The sequence below is a fragment of the Aquila chrysaetos genome, chromosome 10 (genome assembly GCF_900496995.4).
Source record: "Aquila chrysaetos chrysaetos chromosome 10, bAquChr1.4, whole genome shotgun sequence".
Lineage (NCBI taxonomy): Eukaryota > Metazoa > Chordata > Aves > Accipitriformes > Accipitridae > Aquila > Aquila chrysaetos.
This window is the reverse complement of record NC_044013.1, coordinates 26,926,842-26,953,376: the sequence shown is the minus strand read 5'-3', so window position 1 is coordinate 26,953,376 and position 26,535 is coordinate 26,926,842. Positions and strand designations below refer to the sequence as shown.

General features: G+C 45.4%; 1 protein-coding gene across 8 annotated transcripts; it reads right to left on the bottom strand.

Annotated features, from left to right (window-relative positions):
- Positions 1-1,751: 1,751 nt before the first annotated feature.
- SAP130 (Sin3A associated protein 130) lies at positions 1,752-26,532 on the bottom strand. Of its 8 annotated transcripts, XR_003925371.2 has the most exons (22): positions 23,805-23,933; positions 22,930-23,047; positions 21,748-21,983; positions 20,989-21,147; positions 19,183-19,294; positions 17,540-17,664; positions 16,578-16,702; positions 15,835-15,985; positions 15,534-15,624; positions 15,156-15,260; positions 13,918-14,059; positions 13,525-13,646; positions 10,596-10,898; positions 9,357-9,534; positions 7,963-8,067; positions 6,847-7,208; positions 5,192-5,440; positions 4,768-4,893; positions 3,726-3,829; positions 3,348-3,480; positions 2,926-3,039; positions 2,604-2,707 (listed from the first exon to the last, which is right to left on the bottom strand). XR_003925371.2 is itself a non-coding variant. In XM_030028016.2 (21 exons), exons 2-21 carry the CDS (start codon positions 23,039-23,041, stop codon positions 2,549-2,551), a joined length of 3,180 nt encoding a protein of 1,059 aa, XP_029883876.1. In that variant the 5' UTR covers positions 23,042-23,047; positions 25,999-26,532; the 3' UTR covers positions 1,752-2,548. The 8 variants fall into 8 exon arrangements, 6 of the variants coding, with proteins under 6 accessions (XP_029883876.1, XP_029883877.1, XP_029883875.1 ...); XM_030028016.2 differs by lacking the exons at positions 3,348-3,480; positions 23,805-23,933 and adding an exon at positions 25,999-26,532 and having other exon boundaries at positions 1,752-2,707; XM_030028017.2 differs by lacking the exons at positions 3,348-3,480; positions 23,805-23,933 and adding an exon at positions 24,321-24,343 and having other exon boundaries at positions 1,752-2,707.
- Positions 26,533-26,535: the final 3 nt, after the last annotated feature.

Genomic DNA, 26,535 nt, shown 5'->3' with positions numbered 1-26,535 from the left:
TATTTCTAACTGCTTCTTGCCAAAAATACCGCAGGGAAGTAGTTATTGCATCAGTAGCTTTAGGACACATTGTAAAAAGAAGAGGCTCAGGCTGCACTCTTAATGGAGAGACTTCTCTCTCAGCTGCTTGTTTTGAGTAAATGTCTCTGAGATGAGGATTGCTGTAAAAGTCAAGGTGTTCCGGCTGCATGAGGTGTTCTCAGTGTACAGCAAGTTAGGCGATAGAGGAACCCTGCAGCAAACCGCAATGCGACTTTCTAATTTCCTTCTAAAACCACAGGCAAAACATTTACAAAAGCCAAAGAACAGAGTTTGCAGGTCCCGGTATAAGCACACTACACATTCAACCTCAAGAGACAAACAAACTGGTATAGCTCTTTAAGATTGTAAAATGGAATTTCTGTATACCAGTCCTGATCTAAGCATAAAGAATAAATAAGAGGCGAGAAAACATTAGCTGGAGAAATCCAACTGAAAGTTAGCAGAACTTACTTTCTCCTACAGAAGCAGTATGGTTTCTAGGACAACACCGGAATTATTACCATCCTAAGGTTATGGAATAAATAGCATGATCTTTTTAATCTAGACAATATAGCCTTAAATACCAGCTTATGAAAACTAAGGTTACTACAGGAATCTTTCCAAAGAATTACATGAGAATAGCCTAAAAGAAAGGATTAAGAGCAAGTTTTTAACTTCTGCAGTCCTTAAAAGAGTCTTTCCCTCCGTTCCTCCCCCAAAATACCTCACCCTTTGCTGGTAATGCCTTGGATTTAATCCAAAAGCCCTTTGCCAACAATGCAAAACAGTTCTCAGCCCTACAAAAGGCAACTTCGTAATGATGAGCGAGTTTCTAGCAGAGTCTTTACGAACCTGGGAGCGATGAGGGGTCAGTGTTTTATTACCACAACAATGTCAAACAAGTATTTGACCAGTCATGCATGTTCCTGAAGCACAAGAAATACAAGGTTATAAGCGGCAGTCTGACTCCCACCTTATCATGTCTTCTCGCATTTTAATTTGTGCTGTGCCAGAGTCTCTTACACTTCAACATACAGACATATACGCACACTTCTTGTGGGCTTGTAGAACTGCAGGGATATTTTGATGTTTTGTTTCTTCTAGCCAAGGAAATTAGCAAACAAGTATGTTAACTCTCCTATTACCAAAGGTACAATATCATTATACTGGAATTGTATCTTACAATGAAAGTGTTTTTATTTTAAAATCAAGCTAATAAGAAAATGAGACTGCCATCCAGACAAATCTGGAAGAAGTTGGTTTTGCATGTGTTAAAAACACAAGAGCAGTGTGAATATGGACATTCTACTTATCTAGTTAAAAAAATCAGAAATAAGGAATTAAATACGATTTTTTCTAATTAACTTCTGAAAGAACTCAGTTCTCAATACAGTCAAGACAACAGCCCTATAACCAGATGAGGGGGAAAAAAAGTATTCTTAAAACAGAATTAGTTCATGAAACTGAAGCGTCCTGCTGAGGAGGCTAAAAATGAATTGATTTGGCAACCTTTCTAAAAAATTAAGGTTAAATGCAGATCCATATTGCATCTTCCAGAGCTGAAACGTGAACTAAGTTATAAGTTATTCTTCCCTCCGCAGCACAAGAGGCTGACTACTTTCCAACATTCTATTTCTTCTCCCCAACAGGCTTCTTTCAAGGCTTTAACTTGTTTTTGAGTTTATGGGCTGAATAGTTTCACTAGTATAAAGGTATACAAACTGCTCTCATACAAAAACCTCCAAGTCCTTTATTAATGTTTTCGGGATTTATGTGGTACATACAATTAACATTACACCAGCTACAGGAAGTCCTCTGTTGCAAGAGGTACTTCAAAACAAGTATCCCAGAGCACCAACATAGACATGTACACACACACACACACACACACACAGACACTACAAAAATCACTTTGAAATTATTTCCCCCCACCCCCTTTTTTCCTTTTTTTTTTTTTTTTAACTTGAGAGCTAGGACTTTTGAGCTATTGGAGATTCTGGATGTGGCAGATCTCCTAGTGCAGTGGCACTGATTTAAGAAGGCTACTTCAGACACTGGAAGGTCAGAAGAACAAGAACCGAATGGGGTAACTGAAAGCGGTGTCATTCTCAATGCTTTGAAGCATGGCTGCTGTCTGGGTCGATACCTGTATGTCAGCCTCCTGGTGTCCCCTGCGTTACAGGTGTATATACACCTTCTGTACATTTACCCCTAAGCTGCAGAACAGGAGGAGAGCACTGTCCGCCGCACATTGCATCACTAGTTCCAATTAGTAGGCACTGACACATCAGGAGGGTTAAACAAGTGGGACTGGAAAGACTTTAAAAAGGGATGAGCCTGAGAGAAACCTTTGTTCATTATGACAGATCAGTGACAATCCCTTTAGGTCACCAGGCTTCAAATGTCCATCTGTTCCCTAAACTCATCCTTTTTATTCAGATGCTCTGCTTAAAAATAAACCCAAACTACAAAAAGGTTCAACTCCATTCTGTACACATTCTCCATTTCCAGAGTCATTATTCGGGCTTTAGACCTTCTCCTTTCGCTTTAATTTGGACACTTTCTTGACAGTTCCATTCTTGTTTAGAAGCTTCAAAACACGATCTTTGTGATCCAAGACCTTTAGCATGGAGTCTCGAGCCTCATTGATTTGATCCATCACAAGTTTACACCTCTGCATATTCCCCTGAAATGAAACACTGTCATCATTAACAGCAGACTGTCCAGTCTAAGTAACCACTGTACCTTTTCCTAACACCACTTGTAACTGACAACATGGGAAACACAGGAAGTGTACCTATGCCATTTTTTTTAAGCCAGCTTTAGCTCTTACTAACTGCAGTAGGATATTTTGTAATTAAGGGTAAGGCAGTTCTGCTGGCTTGAGAGGCCACAGGAACCTACCTGTATCAGTTCATTGATTCGATGCAAGTCATCATCGGTCGCTGCCTTTTTCTTAGGAATGAGTCCCTCCTGCAGGGCAGTCAGTCTCTCATACACGTCATGCTCCAGGTTTGTCTAAAAGACATTAGCACTTCATGAGAAGGTTCATCGCTAGGCCAGAAAACATTTGCCCACATTAAGAAAGCTACACAGAGAAGACGATAATCTGTTCCCCTCTCAGCTGCTCATGTTAGTAATTCAGAAGATGGAGCCTCTGATGTAGAGTGTGGCACTATCATTCTTACTAACATCCTATTTACAGAATTGCTCCACTTCTGAACAAACATGGATCCTAACCAGAACTGTTTCCCCTATTTCTCACAATACTATTCCAGGAATGCAGAGGTTTTGGGGAGTTTGGTGCTAGAATGCAGAGCACCTACCTCACCCCCAACCTGAAACAGAAGCATCCAGGAATGTGGATCAGTGCTGCCTCCTCAGATCAGCCGCACCATCCCAAACAGACGCTTCTTCAGACCTGTGCATCAGCAGGAGGGAGTTGCCAATTTTGATCATCTGTACAAAATACATCAGCTCTTATGTCTGGATCAAAATCAACACTCTAAGTTTCCAAGCCACTTATGCCACATTCCTGAGAAAGGGGAAAGCACATCCCACTCCCTTTGGGCACTACACACCAGCTCCTTTATGGTATCCCAATGTCAGATGACCACGTACTGAGTTTGTAAAAACATCCTCCTGTCTTACACAAGTCCGTGTTCCCCCACGTTGTAGGAAGCTGGCAAGCCCCATGCACCTACCAGCTGTAGTAGCTGTGCCGCACAGAGATGGACCTTCCACCCTTGTGCACGACAGGATACACCCTTCTGATTGGCGATCTCCTGTAGCATAGCCTTCTTCTCTTCTGTCACCAGGAAATACAAAGATATGTTATTCAACTTTCAGGAGTTCCCCAGGCCTCTTCTCAAAAAAAAAACATTAAGCCAAATCCTGCTCTCCATACATCCTAATAAATGACAATGAGCAACGTTTTGATTCATCTGCCCATCTGCCATCATTCTGCTGCACATCTGCCACGTATCTGACCACTGCTCTTGCTTATTAACAGGTTATCTGTATTTCCAGAAAAATTGTATTACATCCCATTTTTCCCCATTTAAAGAACATAGTGCTCAGTGTTTCAAACACCCTGCATGAAAAAGTAAAATGTCCATCCTTTACCACTGAAATACATATCTACTCCCTCCTTGATGTACTTACTGTTTTTTAGGCTTTTTTAGCTAATATCTTAAAATTTTTAAGCAGATTGGGTTTTCACAACTGTGTATCTGATCTCTATTTTCCTCATATTAGAAAAAAACCCCAACGCTTCTTTAAAGCCCATTTGGTAGTTGACTAGTTATGCTAAATCTAGAATGTTTTTGATTAAACTGGCAAGTTTGTTAGGTAGTAAGAAAATTACAAAACTAAACTGTAGCATATCACCATAGCATGTCACTTTAAGGACTCCTTTCTTTAGGAAGTTTCCATCACTGTACGTAAACAGATTTCTCAACCATACAATTTTTTTCTTTTACAAAATTATAGCTAATTTTGTGTAGTGTCCTTCCCTTCTTCCCTCCTTTATCTTGAAAGCAGAAGAGATTTAGGCAACATCTAGCTAATGAAAGACATTAGCTCGCTTGATCAACCCTTGTTTCCCAAATTGCAATCAAAACCTTTTTGTGGGATTGCTTATCAACACCAGCTAGCTAAGAATGCTCCTAAGTCACTCTTAATAGGTATGCTGAAGCAGTTCACCCTGGATGAATCAAACCGTCAAACTACAAGAAGCAGACTGACCTTTTACCCGGACATCACTGTATCTCTGAAAGTGGTGGTAAGCAGCTTTCCAAGGATTGCGATAATGACGCAGCAATGTGATAGGCGGCCTTGGACGCACAGGGACATATCTTACACCTTCCTCATCTAGAAAAGGAGCCAGGGAGAACTTTATTATTATCATTAAGTACGTGAAAGCAGGAGATCAGCATGACAAAACACCAGCAGATCAGTAAGCACTACCTCATACAAAATAATGCTCTGTGTTGAGAAAGGTCATTTTCCCTGAACATCACTATACACACAGCACTGAGCACAGCACTTGGATTCTGTATCATTTGTATTTAGGATGCGGGAGAACGGCAAGAGCACCTTCTCTGAGAAACAAACGGAAAAGAAAACACAGATGCTTGCATATGAAAAAAGACATTAGAGATGACATTACCTATATACTCCTTTGGAGGAGACTTTCGCTTTTCTGCCTTCACCAGCAAACTTTTGGCAGTGGATTTCTCATCATCAGTGCTGTTAGTTTCCATCATGTCCCCTTCCTCTGTGGAGATGACATGCTGCTGCTTACGGGGTTTCTTCCTCGGGGAGGCACCAGGTGGCAAATCACTTGGAGGCATTGAAAGGTTGTTGGCCAGCAATGCCAAAGACGGAGACACAGTACTTGTTGCCAAAGGAGGGACTGCTGAGAGGAAGGAAAGAGGAAAAGAACCCAAACCATCAGCAGTGTAAAGGTAACACGCTAACATTATTTGAACACTACCTCTGACAGTAGTTCCTGTTTCAGCGCATTGTGAGGAGCGCGAAGTGTACAAACACTTCAGCTCCATCTGTGTAGAAGGCCAGATATTAAGCCAGCAGCAATTGCTAGGATAAGCCTATACGCTAAGATCTTTAGTGTCTCATATACAAAAGCATAAACAATGACAGCAGAGACAATTGTCCCTCAGTTCCTTCATATTTGAAGCTTATGTTAGTTTAATGCTACAAAAAAGGAATCCATGCTAACTTCTGTCTTGTGTTACTGTAAAAGACGTATCTTTGTATGTACACTAGCCTGGATCAGTCAATAGCAAGCAAGTCCCTTTCCTCTTAAAAGTAGAGAGTCATACGCAATCAAATCAGGTTTGCAGTACTCTCCTTGCAAGAGTCTACTTGTACTGCCAAGTCAACAGCACTCAGTAGGTTACTGCACCAATCAACACACCTCTGAAGTTGGGCAGTAGAGCAGCAGAGAGCTTGAAGAAACACTCCTTGACATTCGGAGGAAAAAGCTCAATTGGCTGTGACTAAGGCCACAGCAAAGAATTTCTGGGATAGGATCTCTTGACAATTTGGCATATCCACAACTGCCAGTAAGAGACAAAAGAACCCTGAAGAACTTAATGCTATCTGCCTGTGCTCCAGAGACATCTGTAGCAAGCAGCTTCTTCCATCACAGGACAACATACAGCTTTAAGAAGAGTGATAAAACCAACAACTAAAATAGAACTCTGATACTCATGAATGTGGGATGCATTCCTATCGTTTTGCCGCTGTGTAGTGCTCAACCTGACATCTATAAGGATCTGAATTTTACTGATTGAGCCATCCGATAGCAACTAAGGCCAAACTGGATAAGTAAGGCAATATAATACACACTTTAAAAAGTTCTAGAGAAAAATATCCACGAATTGCAGGAGGGCCCTATGAAGTCCTACTCTGTTCACTAGTTTTTCACATACAAGAAAGGCCATTGGACCCGAACAGTAGGATTTGAGAGAAAACCGAAATTAACTGAACTGATCTGTAATATATTGGTACTGCTGCTGAGCATGTGCGTTTTGAGCAAGGAATTTACACACACCCTTTAGAGTTGGATCATGTGAAAATGAACAAAGCAGTCACAATAACAAGTGATTTCATGGGAGATTAGGGAGAAGGCAAAGAAGAACGTCACGAGTAACAAGGCATATGGGAGCCCTCTGACTGGTGCTCTGTGCTACCAAGAAAGAGATGCAATTTCATTTTCAAGATGGATGTTGAAATCCTTCTAATTTCTCCACTGTCTCAACAAAAAAAGAAGCAATCTGATAATTAACAACCACCTACCAGATACTGGTCGCATTATGTCCATAGGCTCCACTTCCTCTTTGATTTTTATCTCCGGTACTGCAGGACCCAGCACTGCTGACAGGGCACCGCTCATGGTTGATGGAGGAGCAGGTGCTGCCACAATTGTGGTAGAAGTTGGTGGAGCAGCCGGGACAGCTCCTGGAATGGTGGACAGCGCTGCTGCAGGCTGCGAAGTGGGACTGGCTGCTGCGATGATTGTTGGAATGGCAGAGGGGGGCTGCTGGGAGGTAGGGGGGACCGCAATGGTGGGCTGCTCGCCGCCTTGATTAGACACTGCCTCCATAGACACAGTGACTGGAGTGGCCATGGACACATGAATTTCAGGTTTGGGCTTGGCACTGTAACATAAAAAAAGGCAAAACAAATTGAAGTTAACTGCATCTCAGTCATGACCACCCAGCACAAAGTGAATGAGCCAAGCTGGATTCACACTATCCAGTTTTTCCTGCACCCGCAAGTAACACCTGGCTCCATAATGTGTTTAACAACAGGAGAAGGTGTCATCTCAGTTACAGTTCCTCCTCCACTCCCTTTCTAATCTTTTGTATTTGTTATAGATGCTATTTTCTTCCACTCACTGTAACAAGCAAATCTCATGACTAATTCCAGGTAACTTCAAAATACTTGTAAAAGGATCAAGACAGTTTCACAACGCAGACAAGAGGAACTGTTACCCAGAGCTGTACTGTTCCCCATCCTCTGTTTGCAAGAGCTCCCACTGTGGCCCATAGTTAAAACCCACTAAATTGTAAAGCCACTGAACAAAACTGAAGCAGGGTAGAAGCTCCATTTACCTTTCTTCAGCATTAATTCCCAAGTAGTACAGAAAAAAGTTTCAAGGCCTATCCTTTACAACAGCAGAGGGTTTTTTGTTTGTTTCTATGAAAGCTCATAACTACACCTTTTAAAAGGCTACTGCCTCAGCTTCACAGCAGCAGAACTACTCAAATCTGTTCAAAGTCATCACACTGACAAATTCAAAAGAGATTTCAGTTTCCCAAAAGAAAGGAAATGCTCCATAGCCAAAGAATACAAATCAAACAAATATAATAAAACTATTATGATGCAGTTGGTTGTTTCCTACAGTCTTACCCAGCAGGCCTCGGTGATCCAGATGTGCTTCGCATAGTACTCTCGACACGTGTGCTAGCTACTTCAGGTGGCTGAGGTGGAATTAAGCTTTTCCGGACTGCCAGCCTGTAAGAGACAGACAGATCTAAGATTCCCACCTCCCTGATGCAAACACGAATACCACTGAGAGCAAAGGAATCAACCCTCTCTTGCCCAAACCAGGATAGGAGTTACGGCTGTAGCATTGCTGTATCATTGTCTTCAGTATAACTGACTCACTACAGAGTGAGTCTCATTTCACTTTTCAAATTAGATGTTATATTTTCTTTAAAGATAAAAGATTAGTTGCTCTGGCCTAGTCTCACCCCCATTTAGGGCTTCTCCAAGAATGCCAGCTTTACTTTCATCCTGCCAGGCAGAGCATCTTACTGAGACTGCCAGGCTCCAACAGTGGACAAAGGGAGGTCTGGCTATGCCACTGTCCTCCACTGCTATTGCAAGACTGAGCAAATCATCTGGAACTAAACAGTGCTCAGATAGGCATCTGCTTCTTTTAGTTGGACTAGACAGTGTCAATTCCTGACTCCAGGACCTCAAGCCCTGGATGGAGATGTTAGGCAGCACAGGGCTGAATACAGAAAAGTATTTTAGAGACTATTCAGTCTCCTGTGGGGCTGCAAGTCAAATTGTTGTCCAAAATAATCAACCTCTCAAATAGAAACATTCTTTAGTGATCCACCTCTGCTTCTTTAATTTGTTTCAGTTTTATAGCCTGCAGCTTCTCTGCCTTAAAAAAAAAAGGTTTCCACAAAAAAAAAAAAAAAAAAAAAAAAAAGCAATTTTAGTCTCATAGGACCCATCAGTTCCAAATATTTTCAGTTGTTAGTCAGGAGGAAATGCATTGTTAATTCTAAAGCTGTCTCTTGCCTCTTTATTCAGGCATTTAAAATTAGACAGACAACATAAAATATTTTAAGAGTTTAAGTTACTCCCTCCCTTTTTCCTAATCAGATTTCACAGCAGGGTACTAATCCTATCCTTTCTACTCATCCACATATTCTTCCAAGAAAAGCACTGAAGACAAAGCACGGAACTCTAATTTTAGTAGATTATGAACTCTTTGTTTTTATTACACTAAGCAAGAAAGTCTCAAATCTACTTGCCCTCAAAAGGTCACTATCAAGAGCTATAAGACAAACTGTCCTTCTTCTCATTTTATTACTGACAGTAAGAGAAAACTATATCCTACCCTGGGGGAGGAAAAGAAGTGTGTTTCACAGATCAGCAGGTTGCTCAAAACAACTGCTGGCTGAATAATCTGCTAGAACTTTTCTTATCTCCACTGAAATGATTCCATTTAGCTGGGCTAGACTGCACAGAAGTGTCATTCACATGTCATCTTCAATTCTACTCACCCATCTGTGGTTGGTTTCTTCCGGAGGATGCTTGGGCGCGGGGAAGAGCCCTGGGCTGGTGCACTGGCACTGGCACTCTGGCTATGGGTTTGCACAACTGTAGTTGCTGCAGAAGCCGTGTTGAATGTGTTGCTAATAGGATTGGCTACAATGGTGGCTCCATCTGCCAAGACTACTGCTGGGAGGGATGGACATTGACACAGCAGAGAGAAGAACAGATACAGAGACGAAAAAGCAGCAGTTACTTAAGGAAATTTGATGACAAAGCAGGTGTTTGCAGACCACCTGTTGTCCATGCTCCCTCAGTCTTTAACTGCAGTGCTTTCAGACTATTTTGTAAGCAATACCTTTGCTACAAGCAAGCTGATCACTGAACCTTCTGCAGGGAAGATGGAAACTACCTCCTGCCTAACAACTGGTGCTAGGGAAATAATCTTTTCCAGAAGAAATGGAAAACGCAGATATCGCTAGGGAGATCACCAACACAACTGGGTCAACAGAATAACACTCCTGGTAGAGTCTACGTGGCAATACATGCCACTTGTAAGTAAGCACCATCAGCTGTGTTTATGTTCTGACCTTCTGCCAAAGCCTGTTTGGCCGACTAACTGATGCAGAGCATTTAGACAGTCAGGAAGTCACCACACAATCAGTATGTCTGCCAGCTTTGCAACAGCGTATTCTCTCAGTTGCCATATCCCATTTCTTCAGTAAGTTGTTGGGGTTTCATCAGACCAGTCATTTTTAACGAAAGATGGTTTCTATCACAGTTCAAGATCAGGTTACCCACTGCTGAAGGTATCTGGCCATATTTTAATTGCCACTGTGATCTAATGCATAGCTGGAACAGTTCAGAGAACACCATTTACTTGTAAATGACTTTTCCCACACAGCCTTACTGAAGAGAATTGTTTAAGCTCAGGCACTACCAGTCTTTTCCACTGAAGTAACTCACTCAAGGCTACCCACACACTTCACTCGGTACGCTTAAAAAAAACAAAACAAAACAAAACAAAACAAACCCAACCCAACCCACAAAAAAAAAAACCCCAAACAAATTAAGAAACAGGTAAAAATATTTGCCGGGACAATACGTGTATGAAAGTATTTAGTGTCCACTACTGGTCCACAGAGACTATAACAAGATCATTAGTCAAGGAAAAAATAAAAAAGCAAAATTTGTAGGACAGAAGTTCAGTTGCTCTGAACTGAAGCACGGACTTTGCTGGTTGCTCTTACCCGAAGTCTTGGTGTCGGCTTGTGGCTGCTGAGCACTGATTGGTGCTGGCTGCAGTCCCTGCGTGCCAATTGGTGTGGCGGGGTGGAGTCCTTGCGTCCCAATTGGTGCTGGCTGAATGCCCTGGGCACTGATTGGCGCTGGCTGGATCCCCTGTGCACTGATAGGTGCTGGCTGGATCCCCTGGATGTGACGGGCATGAGACGCGTCTACAGTCATCAGCTGCATGGGGTTGAGGTGGACAGTGGAGGCCACTCCGACGCCAGTCTGAGCCGTGATGGCCGAGTTAGGTGCCTGGGCTGAAACTGGGGGCAGCAACACAGGTACCTTGTCACACCTTGCCAGTGGGTTGCCTCAGTTTCCCCTAGCACCTCTCACATAAATACTTTTTCCTAAGACTATTTTGCTTTGAAAAATTAATTTGCTAGCCTGCTTGTTGCAGTAGTAAATTTGAGAGTGGAGAGGCCAGATTGTCTGCCAGAAGAATTAAACATTACTCTTTATTTCCATTCCATTTTCTATTTCAAATTGCAACAGGAGAGAAAAGATGAAGTTATCTCTACTTTTAGTTAGACTCAAATTAAATTTCTGTACCCAGCTTCTAGCCTCAGAAAGCTGTGCACTATTTTTGCTCACTATCTTATTTTACAATGCTTGTCAAGTACCAACACTTGGCATTTTCCTTGCTTAAAGAAAAAAAACCAACCACCCAGAAGCCTAAGCCATTTCTTTTCAAAAGACAGTCTTTCCACAGAGTTTATCATTACATCAATTAAAAAACTCCAAACCTTTGACTGTACAAAAGCAAGCAGAGAAAGCAGAGACTCAGGTGTAAGTATCTTAAACCAGGGCTTACTTCCTTATCCCCCTTCCCCAGCCACATAATAATAATAAAAGTCTTCCTTAGCGCAAGTGGACAAACAGTTCTGAAATTGAGTACAATCTTATCTGTCTCAGAACAGGGCTTGCAATTATCAACTGGATCCCACAGCTCAAACAAACACAAAATCTTTTTGCGGCAGAACAACGTTTCCAATGAGGCACCTGTTCTAGGAAGTTCAACTAATTTATTTGTATTTACAGCTCTAAGCAACTATGATTTCATCTTTCCAGATCCACTATCCGGTGTATTACACTTCTCCCAGGCAGCATTTAACAATACTGTTAGACTACCTGCAGTTCCTGGATCTCCGGATTTCCAGTCTTTACAGAACAGTACCACGATTTCTGCAGCCATACACAGAATGCAAGTGCGAACTTGCCAACAATGGACTTGCTTGCTAACAGTGGAGAGCCCTCTCATTGCAGAACAAGCTGTTTTTGTCATTGTCACAGGATTTTGATCAAGTTCTTGTGCTGACAAGACACTCTAAAACAGCCATCAAAAACCTGAAATCCATCACCAGGTCCCTGAAAATGGCTTCTGTATAAAGTATGGCACATTAATTCTCTTAGTGCAATACCTTATGTGAAACACTCTTGTTGGAGAACTTTCTACCCAACAAAATCCTTTTGGGAGACTATATGAAAACACAACCAGCATTTGGAAAGCCAAACCCAACATTCTTCCTCAAAATTCTACATCAACTGTCCTTATGTCAATGATCTTTTAAAAAATCTCCTTTGTACTTTTATCTAAGCCCTCACCTGGCTGTGCTCAGCACAGATGCATGTCCCTCCGGATACCCTGAATCCGCTGCTTTGAGTTGTCACCAGTTACTGCCATAATTAGTATCTTCAACTGATCCTTCAACTCAATTTAAGAAGCAAAATGTCTCTGTCAATGAGCTCCTGCTGAAGAACCTACATCTGCTTTTTTAAAAATTAGCATGAGCCTATCATCACCCCAATATGCTACCAGAACTGGAACTCCTGACAGTCTGCGATCATATTCTGTCAGGAACTCTGTAACACTCCTCAACTGCAGCTGCCAACACCACGTATCACCACTCACCTGCACATTCTCCTTTAAAACCTTCAGCCAAAGTGCAGGAAGGTACAAAAGCAGCTCACCTGTCCCTTTTGTGAGTCATTTAATCATCCTGAAGCCCACCTCAAATCATGACATGACTTATAGTCAAGACTTGCAACTTCTCACTGGATTTTCAAGGACAGAAAGAACAGGCCCCAGTAGCTCATCAATTCCCTGTGCATACTTTCCCATTCAGCAAATAGGCTTTGCCACCTCCAAGTCCTTCCCAATTCTCTCCATACTGCTCAAGGGTAACATGCTGCCAGCAGACACAGATGTTCCATGAAAATCCAAGTCATGCATATTCCTATGCTTTGGACTGTGGAAATTATCACTTTATAGAGAACAGTCCTAAACCACTCAGTAAGGTAAAAGTGCTCCAAATTTTGTCACAGAAAGACGTAAGTTTGGGTTGACTATGTGAGCTCATATTACACATCATTTTTTGACTGTCTGCAAATTACTGCAACAGTTCAAACACATTAATTGTTCCATTCTTTTAAATAGAACACTAATGCAAAAGTGTGCAATGGAGCTTATTTTTTCCATTTTTGGTTCAGGTTTCTCTCTCAAACTGTACACTTGTGGGAAGAGATTAAAAGGGGCTCATCAGAACACCAGGGAATGAAGATGCATCAAAGAGCTGGTTTGCTTTGGAGGAGTTGAACTGTTTTGATTTGTAGAATCAAAACCTTTTACTTAGAGAGGCAAACCCTTGGATATCGAATGTGAAACTCCTGAAAAGACTGTTATTAGCTGGATTTAGTGGGCCTCTGAAGTACTTCAGTACCCCTTGCCCATGAATTTTCGCCTCAGCCAACGACTCAAAGACTTTTTGCGACAAATTGTCAGAATCAAGCATAAAAGCCTCTTAGCTTCTCCCATCACTAAAGCTCATACATAAGCTTTAAACAACTGAACAAAATGTCAAAGTCAGCTTGCCCCAAAGCTAGTGTTACCTGGATATTGGCGAATTGTGGACACTGAGCTGGTGATGGGGGTATAGGTGTGCGCAGTCAAAGGATAGGCAGAAGGCGGGTATGTTGGTAAGAAATACTGGAACTGGACAGGCACAGACTGCCTAAAGGCATCAAAGAAAGCAAGTATCACACACACCATTTCAACAGTTCATCTTCAACCCCTGCCTTTGGGCCACTCCCTGAGTTTTGTAATCTCATCCATCATAAGCTATCATGTATCTCAACTATCATGATTAATTCAAAACTACCAAATTCCCCCCACCCCAGCTTTTTAAAACATATTATTTCCAGCATATCGGAACCTAGAAAAGCAGCAAGGCACTCAAAACATACTCACACACATTCTCATTCACAGAGCTGCTATTTCCCCACCTGTTGTCATTTCTGGTTTCCATTGCTACTGGGTTTGGAGACGCCCGGTGACTAGAAAGGGGTATGAGATTACTCCTCTCTGCTGTGTAATCAGACTGGATCCGGGGAGAAGTATGTGTGATTTGCTGAGGAACCACTTTAGCTGCACAAAGACAAACATGTAATCATATGACAGTCAAAGGAAAAGTTGGTAAACACTGCGAAGGCAAGATTAATTCTCCTGGCAAAAACCCCAATACTACTCCCTTCCCCCTCAAGCCAAAAAACCCACCCCATCCCCAGATGATTTCCCATCCACAGTGATGATAGGTTTCCTCCATAGGCAGAAAGAGCAAGGGAAACAATGCATTTTTTCATCAATTTATACCAGAATAGATGGATATTATAAATGCATGTATAAATTATACTTGCTAACAGAGTAAGTTACTCCAGTGCTCAAATGAAGTTGTTGGGTTTTTTTTGGTTTTTTTTTTTTTTAGGATCAGCCCAATCCTTCCTGCTGTCAAGAACTTATTTATCCAAATTTTCAAAGCAGAACTTGGCAGAGATTGAGGGAAACAAGATCAAGGCAGGCAAGTATACATAGAGGCCAAGAAAAGAAAGAAAACACCTACAAAAGCTTTACAGAAAACACTGATGTATGGAGATATAACTTCACTCCTTGGGTATTTATGGTAGGGAAAGATACTACAAGATTTCAAAAGAACAAGAAGGTGGTCAGCAGGAAAACAGAGATGAAAAAAGGAAACTTACGCAGTTCTGTAGGAAACATCTCAGGCAGATTCTACATCCAGGCAAATAAAGTTCCCACCTTTAGACCTTAGTGTTTTACCTCCAAATTAACATACTAATCAAACTCGACTAGGCTACACTTAACGCCTCAAGAAGCACAAGGAAGAACTTCAAAAAAAATCAACTATGAAAGCCATATTCTATCACCAAGCAGTTACAACTTCTAGTATATACAGTGCAGGTTCTGAAATGCCAAAAGGCCCAAGTTGGTCTGAAAATTCAATTGAGTAATTTAATGAGCCATTTTATTACTTACTCCTCCTAGAACATCTATTTCTCCCTGGTATTAAAACAGTTATGCCACAGCAGACCTGTTAATTGGTTTCTCCCAGCTGGAACTGATTTTCTTCCCCTCCTTAATTTGCTAATATGCACAAACACTGCTAGCATAAACAGAAAAATCGAAGCATCAGTTGCACGCTCTTCTTAGAACTGAAATCACTCACCAACTGGGATGTTTGAGGTTGTGACAGCTGTAGCATGGGAAGAATGGGAGGGCATTGTCATGGTGACAATGGTGCTTGTAGGCGCTTGTGTGTGAGACACAGAACCTAAAGAAAAAAAAAAAACATACAAGATCTTTCTACGAAGCCCTACCTATATCCAAATAAAGAAGGCAAAAACCCCAACCCAGACAACCTCCCTGAAAAACCCAGTAATTTCTCTCCTGAAGTCTGCTCATGCACTTCTAAATGCAGTCTTCACCATAAATAAAGCATTCCTCAAAAGTAATCAGGTCCCATCTTCAAGGAGGAAAAACAACAAAAAGCAACAACAAAACCCACACCCCACAGCTCTCCCACAATAGCATTAGGAATACTCACCAGCTGTGGTTGCTGAAGCAATGGTATTTGTTGCCAAAATAGGTGCCACTGTTGCTGCTGCCACTGGAGTACCAGTACTGAAAATGGTTTTCTATGAAAAGAAAAGAAAACCTTCAAGTTAAGAAACTAGTATATTTAAAATATATACTTAGTATGGAATAATGTTGTACTGACCGTAAAGAACATGAATTTCTAACCTAATACTAACTCTTTTCCCAAATTTAATCTTAGGCTTCAAGATATAAACAAAAGAGACATCTAAAGAAGCATGAGGGTTTTTTTTTTAATTCTTACAGTTTACCTGAGCCATGGTGTGGAGCTGCGGCTTCTGCGTTCCTATAGCTGGGTGAGATGGTAGTGTAATCCGAGTAGCTGTATCCCTTGGCTGTGCAGGCCGCTGGATACTAATAGCTGCGGAAGGCGGGTGCTGCTGGATAGACAGGGTGGGTCGACTGGAGAGAAAGAAAAATAATCATGAACATAACCATGTGGATACTAAGTATGAAAGACGAAATTCAGGAACATCCATCAGGCCTTGGTCTCCTCCTCTGCAAAAGCAACACTGCTATCAAGTACATGGTAAAGCAGCGTTAAGAAATTTGAACTACACTGTTCTGTCCTCATCTGCCCTACGTACCCAACTACGAGTGCAGACTTATCAGTAACTCCTATCAGTTTGTAAAAGAGGCCTTCTGTCAGGGATGCTTTTCAACATTCATGGATCATTTTTCACTGCGCCTTCATAAAAAAAGATGGGCTGAATTAGCCACAAGTTCCTGCAATAGAAACTCTGCTTTCCTGGAAGCAGGACTTCAAAACTGATTCACTAAGGTCCTTCATTTTCAGAAGACAGAGCAATAGTTCACGTTTATAGTAATATTTATTCACAGAACTGAAAGCATTTGCACCGTGCAAGCATTACTATTTTTGTATTATAGCATCCCACATCTAGAGGATTATCAGCTCTGGATGATTAACACATATGTTTTCCCTTCCTGCAGCCTCTGTAAAGTCAGAGCACTGTAGATTTCAAAGCATCTTTACCTGAGGGTTGACTCTGTAGCATGTGCTGCTGTTGTAGTTATAACAGGGGACTGAGCTCTTGTGGCTGAGACAGTTGCCACCACAGCAGGAGGAATAGTGCTTGAAGTTGTCACAGGAGGACGAGACTATAAAAAGGAGTCAAAAAGAGACACATTCAGAAAAGAAATTCTGCTGTTTAGAGAATAACTAGGAATTACTTGGCTAAAACTGCTTTTCCTACATCTTATCGCTAAGTTTTGGCATTCTAAGACATTTCCAGCCTTTCTGAATTGATCTGCAAGCTCCTAAGCAGATCTGTCCTGGTTTTCAAAGCATGTACATCATAGGAATTGGTAACCAAAGTTAACCCGTTGAAGGTCTTCAGGAAAAAAAACAAAGGTCAGTTCCCTTCAGAACTAAAAGAAACCCTGATCCAAGTATATACAGGAAGTGAAAGGTGATTACGTTGGGATCCTAACTGAAAGCACAAACTAAAGATGGTCTTTACATTGTCTTAACATTGAACACTAGTACTATCATAGGGAGGTATCTACAATCTTCCCCTTATATGTGTGCATAAGCCGAGATATACAGAAGTACATTAAAATAAGATCTTTTTAAATTCTACATCAATACATATATTTAAGAATAAATCAACATGAGCATATCGCACCAGAGTTTTCAGACCTTAAAACCCGAGTACATCTGAACTAAATCCTCTTCCCAGCTTCTAAGCACGTTGGAGACAGTTAAAAACCCTATTTCTGGCACCAAGTCTACAAAGGAAGTAAAACCACAGGACTAATGCAACTATTTCACTACTTGCTATTAAAAACTGGTACCCAAGAAACAGAACTGGAAGAGAGCTGACAGTAGCCTCAGCCCAGTAAATACACAATTACAGGTTATACGTTACATGTAAGTGCCAGAAAGATTTGCAGCTGGCTGTCAGTGTTCTGCAGAGCTGCCTGGCTGCTACCTGCCTGGATTGGCTGATGAATGATGTGCTGAACTGCTGGCTGAGCTGTAGCTGCATTTGGCAACTGTGAAGCTGGTCTCAGGACTGTAGTTACTTTAGAACTGGACATCACTGCAGCAGCCGCTGCACCTGGAAAACAAAGCAAGTCTGTTAAAATACCGTGCACCCAAATGGCTCCATTATGACCACAGAGACAGACTCTGACATTAGATGGTATGTATTTCGGTTTTAATGTATTTCATGTGTCTGTCAGTTCAGGTGACATTGGTTTAAAAGTAAGGCTTGCAACAAATAATACATAAGGTTCACAAAAGTATGTGCGGAAGGGTAGGTATTATTTTAAATGAATTGGCTTTATTAATACTTCTCATTCCCCTGTTATTATAGGGGATCCAATGATCCAATCTTCTATTCCAAGCTACGGAAGTCAGTAGAAATAATTCAGTTTGATTACTGGGCTAATGTGTAAATAAGTCACCTGATACCAACAATAATCTCACTGCACCTGATGAAGTTTGGAAGAAAAATACACATGCAATAAAAGAAAACCTAAACCAAACTAACAAACAAAAACCCCAAAACAAACCAACCCTTTTGAACCTGCAATTTGATTGATTTGTCTACTGTTTGCTGTCTCCTGATCATAAGAAATCACTGTAGAAGGCAAGTAGCCTTGAAATCATTTGATGGACTAGACTGCATAGCTTCTGTAGATGTCCCTAATTGAAATTATTACCTCAAAAGTTAACATTCAAGCTGAAAGAAAGAGCAGGAAGAAAAAAGGAAACATGCACTAACTGACAATACAAAGTTTGTGGCAGCTGTCCCACAAGAATCAAGTGAACAACACTACATTTTACTTCAGCTACAAATAAAGCTGCACAGTCTCCCACCTACTCTAGTAAAAGATTAGGTTTTGCTCATGTCAATTTATTTTTGAGTGACCAAATAATATCGAATAGGAGAGGAAATAAAAATATAAATGGTACTTCGAATTCAGATCAGTTTAAAGTTGAACTAGAAACTTAACCCATAAGCTTTTGAAAGTAAAACTGCAGTCAGAAATCAGACTGTACTGAGCACAGGGCTTCTTTTAAGGGGCTGATCTCCTGTTTTGCAAGCCGTAGCAACCAAAATCCTGGGAGGCAAGAGCCTACAGTTATGACCAGCATTTAACTCAAGGATAAATGCAAATGCACACAATAGGGTATGTTAGCATGCACAAAAATGCACGAGTGGCCCTGTGCCAGGTGGGTACAAGAATATGCCTCACAACTGCCCAGGTGCCACTGTCATAGGCGAGTAACACTTGCTACCAAGAATGTACATGACATTTTGTAGGACAGGTCAGTCTATACCAGTGTATATTTTTTCTTGAAAGTGTTTACTGTTTTAACAGCATAGAACTAGAATAACAGACATGCTGGTATCTGCCAGCATTTTAAACACTGTCACACAGTCCTGCCCTAAATGGCTGAAAGCAACATAATTCTTAAAAGGCCAGCAGTCACCTATTTCTGCTAGCAGTTTTAACAGCTGAAGTTTTAGCTCCATTAGCAGTGAGGAGAATTTTAGAGGTGAAGGCTAGATGCACCTCCCCGAGAGGCTGTGAACTGAAGGCAGGGATAGCACAGCTACATCTTTTACCTCGGGGTAGGTGAGAAGCTCCAATGTGTAGCGGAGGCCCAGGAGCACTACTTCTGATGATAGACATCTGCACATTGGTAGCCATGATGTGATGCAAGTTACTAGGATGCCCCTGCAGAATTAAAGAAATAGCAAAACCCAAAATAAACTTATGAGCTGTGTCAAGAAGAATTAATGGCCACACTATTACCATATCTAAGTCCCAAAGACAGAAAAGAGATTTTGTAGAAATATTTGGTGTACGAAGGTTGCATGCATTACAAGTTGAGTGGAGAAAGAGGCAGATGTTTCTACAGGATGAAGTTACAGAGCCTGATGACATGGTGTGTGGAAGATGTAAACATTTATCTATTTCACTCATCTATTTTTCTGGTTGCTACATGGGTGACAGTCAGTCAGCAGTCACCCGCTTATCAGCCAGAGATGGCCCTTCTGCCATTAGTGACCTTTAAGGCATAGATTCATACCACCTCTCCAGTAAAGTTGAGAGAACAGTGGGAACTTGGCAAATGCTGCAACAAACTAATTCTATTTTCTTATAATTCTGGACTTCCCAGGGATATTAATAAAGATACAAATCCACTGAAACTGCTGCACATCCTTAGCCAGCGTAACTCAAATCCACCTAAAGGCACTTTACATCAAAACCCTGAGACTTCACAGTGCACTGGGTCTGGCTGAGATGGAGTTAATTCTCCCCATAGCAGCCCTCGTAGCAGTGTGCTCTGTATTGGTAGCTGGAAAGGTGTTGTTAACACAACAGTGTTTTCGATACTGCTGAGCAGTGCTTGCACAGCGTCAAGGCTGTCTCTCCAACATTTCCCGCCCCCCTCCACCGGCAGACTGGGGCTGGGCAAGATCTTGGAGGGGACATAGCCAGGACAGCTGACCCAAACTGACCAAACAGATATTCCATACCGTATGATGTCAGCTCAGCTATAAAAGCTAAGTAAAGGTAGATGGAAGGGGAGGCATTCGTTATTTTATGTTTGTCTTCCGGAGCAACCACTGCAAGTACTGAAGCCCTGCTTCCCAGGAAGTGGCCAGACATTGCCTGCCGATGGGAAGCAGAGAATGAAATATTTTGTTTTCCTTTGCTTTTGCTTTATTCAACTGCCCTTATCTTGACCCACAAGCCTTTTGTTATATTTTTTCTCCCGTGTCCAGGTGAGGAGGGGGAGTGATAGACCAGCTTTGGTGGGCACCTGGCACCCAGTCAGGGTCAACCTACCACAGTGTTCTGGTAAACTAGTTTCAAATCACAAGGACTGGATCTGCAGTCAAAGTTGGGGGGGGGGGGGGTGGAATCTAAAGCATTATCTACACCTCCCCCGCTCAAATTTTGTCACTAGTGGTTTAATAAGAATACACTGCAAAACCATGAACTGTTCACCTGTCTCTTCTGATCTGCTCCCAGGAGAGCTAAAGAACAGTGCAGTGATGAATCCCAGCAGTCTGTCTACACTAGAAATTCTCCAAGTGATACTGAAACAGCAGGAGCTGTTAAGGAAAGACTCAGCTGCACAGCAGCTTTTGGATATGGCTCTGCTATCACAGCCTCACTGTGCTACGTCAGTTGGATGATTACAACAAATCAGCAGCTTTCTAAAGAGCTAGTGATAACCGAGTCTGATGTTTAATGCTCCAAGCAGAACTGATCCAACAACCAGTGGCCACTGAATGGGGAAGCCTGCTCTCTCTACCTTCCCTCCTGCTGCAAGAACCCACCTCAGTTGTACCAACATTAGTATTGATCTGACCATGCAGTGAGATGGAACAGAAAAACAACAAACCAAAAAACCAAACCTGTTGCCCACTGATTGTTGCCACAGGAATCGTTGGAGCCTGTGGTATGTTGCTTTCCATAGTCACAGTAACTTGCCCAGGAACCTTTGTGGGAGCAGAGAGAGTAGAGGGCGGAGCAGGAGCAATGGGCCGGCTGGGCATGGTGGGCTTCAAGGGAGGCTGCAAGAAATACAAAGACAGAAACGTTGGCTACTCCAAATGAGAGCTCAATGTTGAAGCAGATATCATTTCTGGGGGTCAAAGCCTGGAGAGAAAGCTAGCTTTGCACAAGTATAAGTACAGTTAAGCATTTGGAGAAGAAGGATATTGGTCATTTAGAACTATTCCATTTTCATTTGGACAAAGAAAGGGTATCTTTTGTACTGGAAACATGCAGCTTCTAACATACAGTACGAGTCACAAATGGAATCTGTTCGGACTACAGTATTCCCCTACAGACACTAAGTGTTAACAGTTAATTTGATATTCTCATCCACTCCTGCAGAGAAAAGATTTCAGAAACTGATTGAAATTACCCTTCTCTTAAGAGATAAACAAAAACCATGCCCCTCAAAAATAATGCTGTGATACTATGAAGTCCTCAATGTATCATATAGAACACCTAAACCCAGGAGGCAATGTGCAGTCAGTAGAAGCACACAAGGAAAGCTTAAAAAACAAAAGCAGGGAAGTTTTCAGTGTAATTTATTTTTGCTCAACACTCTAACTTGTAATATAGATTGTATTTTTTTCCCTACGAATTGTGAACCTCCTCATTACCTTCATAAGCCCATCTGAAAAGGAAAGTGGCACAGCTGGAGTCAAATGTGCTGGTGGTGCTGTCACTGTCACTGGGGCACCAGACTGGACAGGGTGGTGCTGCGTCAACATCTGAACCTGCGGATATGGCCGAACAACCACTGGTTCCTGCTTTTCTTCTCGCGGTTGTATAGAGCCACCAGGGCCGATGTGCTCTCTAGGAGCAACTTCTGAGTCACGACTAGATTCATCACTCACTAGCAAAAAAAAGAAAAAGGGAACTCTGAGGAAAAAGGTAAAAAAGGTTAACAAGTTCACATTGGTAACCCACCAGGTCAGAGATGTGATGTCAGAAACAGTCTAAATAAAAGAAATGCACCCTTACAATTAAACATATTCCAATGATGAAAACCCTAGGAACTCTGGCACTCCTTCTGCCGGTTCCCCTCAGAACTGACGGGCCTTGTAATGTCGGGCAACTCGGAGTCATCTCTGAGAAGTCCATGTAAACACCTTCTTCAAACAAAGATTGACTAATTTTTCTTTCAAATGAAAAATACATAAGTACCTAAGTAACTGCCGTAAAGTGCCATGTCAAACAGGTAGTATTAAAAAGTCTTTGTTTAACGCATTAAGTATCAGAATATCAGGCTGAAAAACAAGTATAAACCCTCCTGAAAATGAAGCTGCTCCCCCCCCAGTCACCTCTGGTAGCCTGCTGAAAACCTGTAATCCTGGCAGGGATGGCAGTAACTAGAATCAGGGCTCCCAGCCCATTTTCAGCTATGTGAAACACTCCCATATTCACTCATCACTTCTTCTGCTAAAAATACGCAGAAGGCGAGCTGAGGGGTGCGGGCAGCCGAGCAAACACGCTTAAAAGGAGCAAAGGAACAACTCTGCCCTGACGTCGCTTTTCAGAGTCAGCAACTAAATTGATTTGCACGTTGTTCTCCCCATTCGTGACCGAGGCAACTTTCGGGCTGGCTGCAGCGGGGCCCGCCCGCTCCTCCCGCCCACCACTCGACCCCGTCCCCGCGCACCGCCTGGGACCGCCGGAGAAGCCGGCGGGGGGACGGGACGGGACGCGACGCGACGCCGAGATCTCTCCCTGCCCCTGGAGCCGGCAGCTGCCCGCGGGCTGCGGCCGCCGGCGGAGGCCGGGGCAGGGCGCGTCCCCTGCGGGGCCCGGAGCCCGCTTACCTGGGGCGGCGGGGGCGATGAGCCCGGCGGAGCCGCTGGTGGGGATGGGCGGCGGCGCTGGTCCCAGGCCGGCGGGCGGCGCGCCCGAGCGGGGGAACTGCTGCGAGCTCATGTCCACCTGCGGGCACCGCCGACCGTTACGTTGCGTCACAGCGCGTCACGATACCGACCACCTCCCCCCCCCCCGCCCCCCCCGCCTCGCGGGGGAGGGGGCGGCGACGACGGCCCCAGCAGGCACCGCCCCCCGCTCCCGCCCCGCTCATTGGGAGCGGCGGTAGCGGCACTGCCAACCCTGCGCCAATGAGGCGCGCCCCCGCCTCGCCAGCCAATCCAGCGCAGGCCTCCGCAGCCAGTGAGGAGCGACCGTACTAATGATCTCCCGAGGCGGCGAGCCAATGGCGGGGAGGACGACGTTGGCCAATGAGGGCCGGCCGTGCCGCGCCCGCCCCGCCCCGCCCCGCCGTGAGGGGCCGCAGGGCCCGGATGTTCCCGGGAGCGCGGCGGAGCCCGGGGCCTGCCCTGCCCTGCCCACACCGAGCGTGGCCCGCAGCGCCCGGCCCGGCCCTCCCCAACCCTGCTCTCCTCTGCTCGGCCCTACCCTGCTGCCGGCCCTTCCCGCCCTCCCGCCCCGGTCCTGCCGCCGCGCAGGGCCCCGCCCCTCTCCTCTCTCCTCGCTGCCGCCGCCTCAGCCGCTCGCCCCGGTCCGCAGCGCAGCCGCCAGGCGCGGGCTCCCACCGCCTCTACCGCCCCGTCGCCGTCGCCGCCGCCGCGCACTGAAGCAACGGCCGCCGCCGGCCCCCGCCCGCAGCCTTTCTCCGGAGCCGCCCTCGGCCCCCGGAGCTAGGCGGTACCGGGCTCGCTGCCCGCGGCGTTACCTGTTCCCGGGGCACCCCGCGGGAGCCGTCGCTGAGGCGCCGCCACCGCCGAGAACCGAGCTCCGCTTCCGCCGCCGCAGCTGCCCACGGCGGATTTGGCCCCGGTCAGCCCCACCCACCCGGGCGCTCCCCCGCCCCATTGGCTGCGGCAGCTCTCCCCGCAGGCCCGCTGGGAGATGTAGTCCGCACGCGCTCTCCGGCGGGCGAAGATCGCGCGAGAAGCGCGGTGGCTAGCCTCGGCGCGCTATTGGCCCCGAGCCGTAGGGTTTCCTGGGAGCGGCGGAGCCAGCCGGTGGCAGCTGCAGGCGCAGCGCCGGGCACCCGCCCCCCCCCCCCCAAGTTCTTCGCTGCCCGCTCCTCCTGCCAGACGAACCCCGTCCTGCCTGCCTCCTGCTGGCCCCCGCCGCCCGCACCCCTAGCCGGTGCGGCGGGCGGGGCTGCCCGCCCGGCCCTGCCCGCGCCCCGCAGGCCTGGGCCCCTTTCGCCCTCCTGCGTCTCATCTCTGCCGCTTGTCACCTCAGAGCGGCGCAGGCCTGAGCCGGCCCTTCACACGGGGCATCGCGCCCCACCAGCTCCAAGGTACAGCAGATACCCGCACGGAAACGCTTCTGCCGACACGCCTCGGTGAGAGGTTTGCTTCTCGCTGCTTGTTTCTAAACTTAAGTATGCAAAGAAGCAGCTTGAAGTCAGGAAGAGGCTTCCCAGAACGCGAGGCACCGAGGAAAAGCCGAGCGGGTCGTAACCACCGGCCTGACGCGGGGCTGGCCACGCAGGAGACAAAAGTTTTGCTGCTGTGCGCCTGCTGTGTTCAGGGAAAGGGGCCTTTGTAAATAAACAGATTGCATCAGTGAATACCTGACTCCAACATCCCTGTTGTCTCTGGCATAAATATTTGCTGCTCACTGGGACAGAGGGGAAAAAACAAATTAAAACCAACCCCAAACCTTGGTGACAATGCACACTGCAACCCCGAGACGCTGCCAGTCCAGGGCTGCCTCATGTTTGATTACACACACCTCAGAATACTGCTGTTTTCCGTGACGTTCTCATTTAGGTCCTTAGGTCTTGAGGCTCAGAGATGAAGTCAGATAGACAACTGTCGTTTTCAGAGTTTTAGTAATATTTTAAAATGAAAACAGAAAGAAAACCTTGAAATTACAGAATCACATTTGAGTAACCCCTAATTTCTCCTTGAAAACCCTTCAGGTTTGTGTTGTGAACAACCCTGCAAACAGCTGTTGAGGAAGCTTTGGGCACGAACAGTGGTTAGGTTCGCTTCGGAAGGATACCGCTCTTCAGAACTTGAGACCTGTACTGTGGCTTGACTCTTGGGACACTGCCCTTACCCTTGTTATCCTGGCAGGGATGGCAGTAACTAGAATCAGGGCTTTGCCTGGCTGGACTCCCAGCTTTATTCTGGCTCAACACCTCTGGAATGAGATGAGCAGTTCTGCTCCCCCATTCCCACGGCTCAAAAAGATCACAGTAATGCTACAAAACGTTCAGAGGATGTGGCAAGAATAATTGGACACTGAGCACATGAAGAATGGCTAAATGGAGTTGGCATCTTTGGGCTGGAAAAGGGACAGTTCAGAGGGAGTTCTGATGGAGAGCTGTAAAAAGTATAGAGAAGATGAATAAAGAACAACTGTTTTTATCTGCCATATACTGCTTTCAATTTCCCCTCATATCTACACTGTAAACAAACGAACGAGTGGAAGAAGCTGGTCTTTGCACAGTGCAACTAAGTTGTGGAACTCCTTTCAAGAGGATAGGCTGCCAACTAGACCAATTAACGAAAGAAACATTGATTCCACCTTTGCCTCTAGCATTACCTACTTCTTAAACTGAGACTGCACAAACGTTCTGGAGAAATCATTGCTCTCTGTTTGCCCTGATCTTACGCTCTTACCTACATGCCCCCATGGCTTTGCTAGGGACGTAGGCTTGGACCACACTGGCCCGTAGCGACCCAACACGGCTGGTCTCACGTTTTAAGATGTGGCACGCCCCCCCACCGCTGGCATGCGGTTGACAGTGTGCCGATACGTGCGGGGGTGTGCGATAAGGAAGAACCCTGCCACAAGGCCGCTGAAGGCAGTGGGATTTCAGCGAAGCAGCGCTCGAACCCAGACCACTTCCCCCCGTCCCGCACGGCACAGGGAGCGGCTGCCGGCCGGGCCACGGTCGTTACCTCGGGGACGGGGCTCTCCACCGACCGCACCACGGCAGGCTGGCACTACTTTCCCCGGGGCCCCCGCTCGCAGGTCGGACCAAACGCGGCTTCTTCGCGGCCACCGGCTCCGGCGAGCGCGGCTGAAGAACCGCGGCGGCTCCGGCCAGGCCCCGCTCGCCACCGGCCTCGGGCGGTGACAGGGGGGCTCGCCCGAAACGTGTCCGCGCCGCGCCTGCCGCCTTACCGGGGCTGCCCGCTCCGCGGACGCGCAGGACGCCGGTAACGCCACCCTCGCCCTCGCCGCAGCGCGGCGGGACTCGGCGACCCCGGCCCCCGCCGCGGGCTGAGGCGGGCTGCGGGCTGCGCAGCGCCAGGCGCCGGCGGCCACGGGCGATGCCGGGAACGGGACGCTGAAGGGAAGGCGAGATGCGATGGCCCGGCCCGGCCCTCCCACCCGCGGGCTGAGACCCGCGCCGAGCGGCGGGAGGAGAGGGCGGAACGGCCGCCCGCTGAGATCCCCCCCCCAAGATGGCGGCCAGATGACAGTCTGGCGCT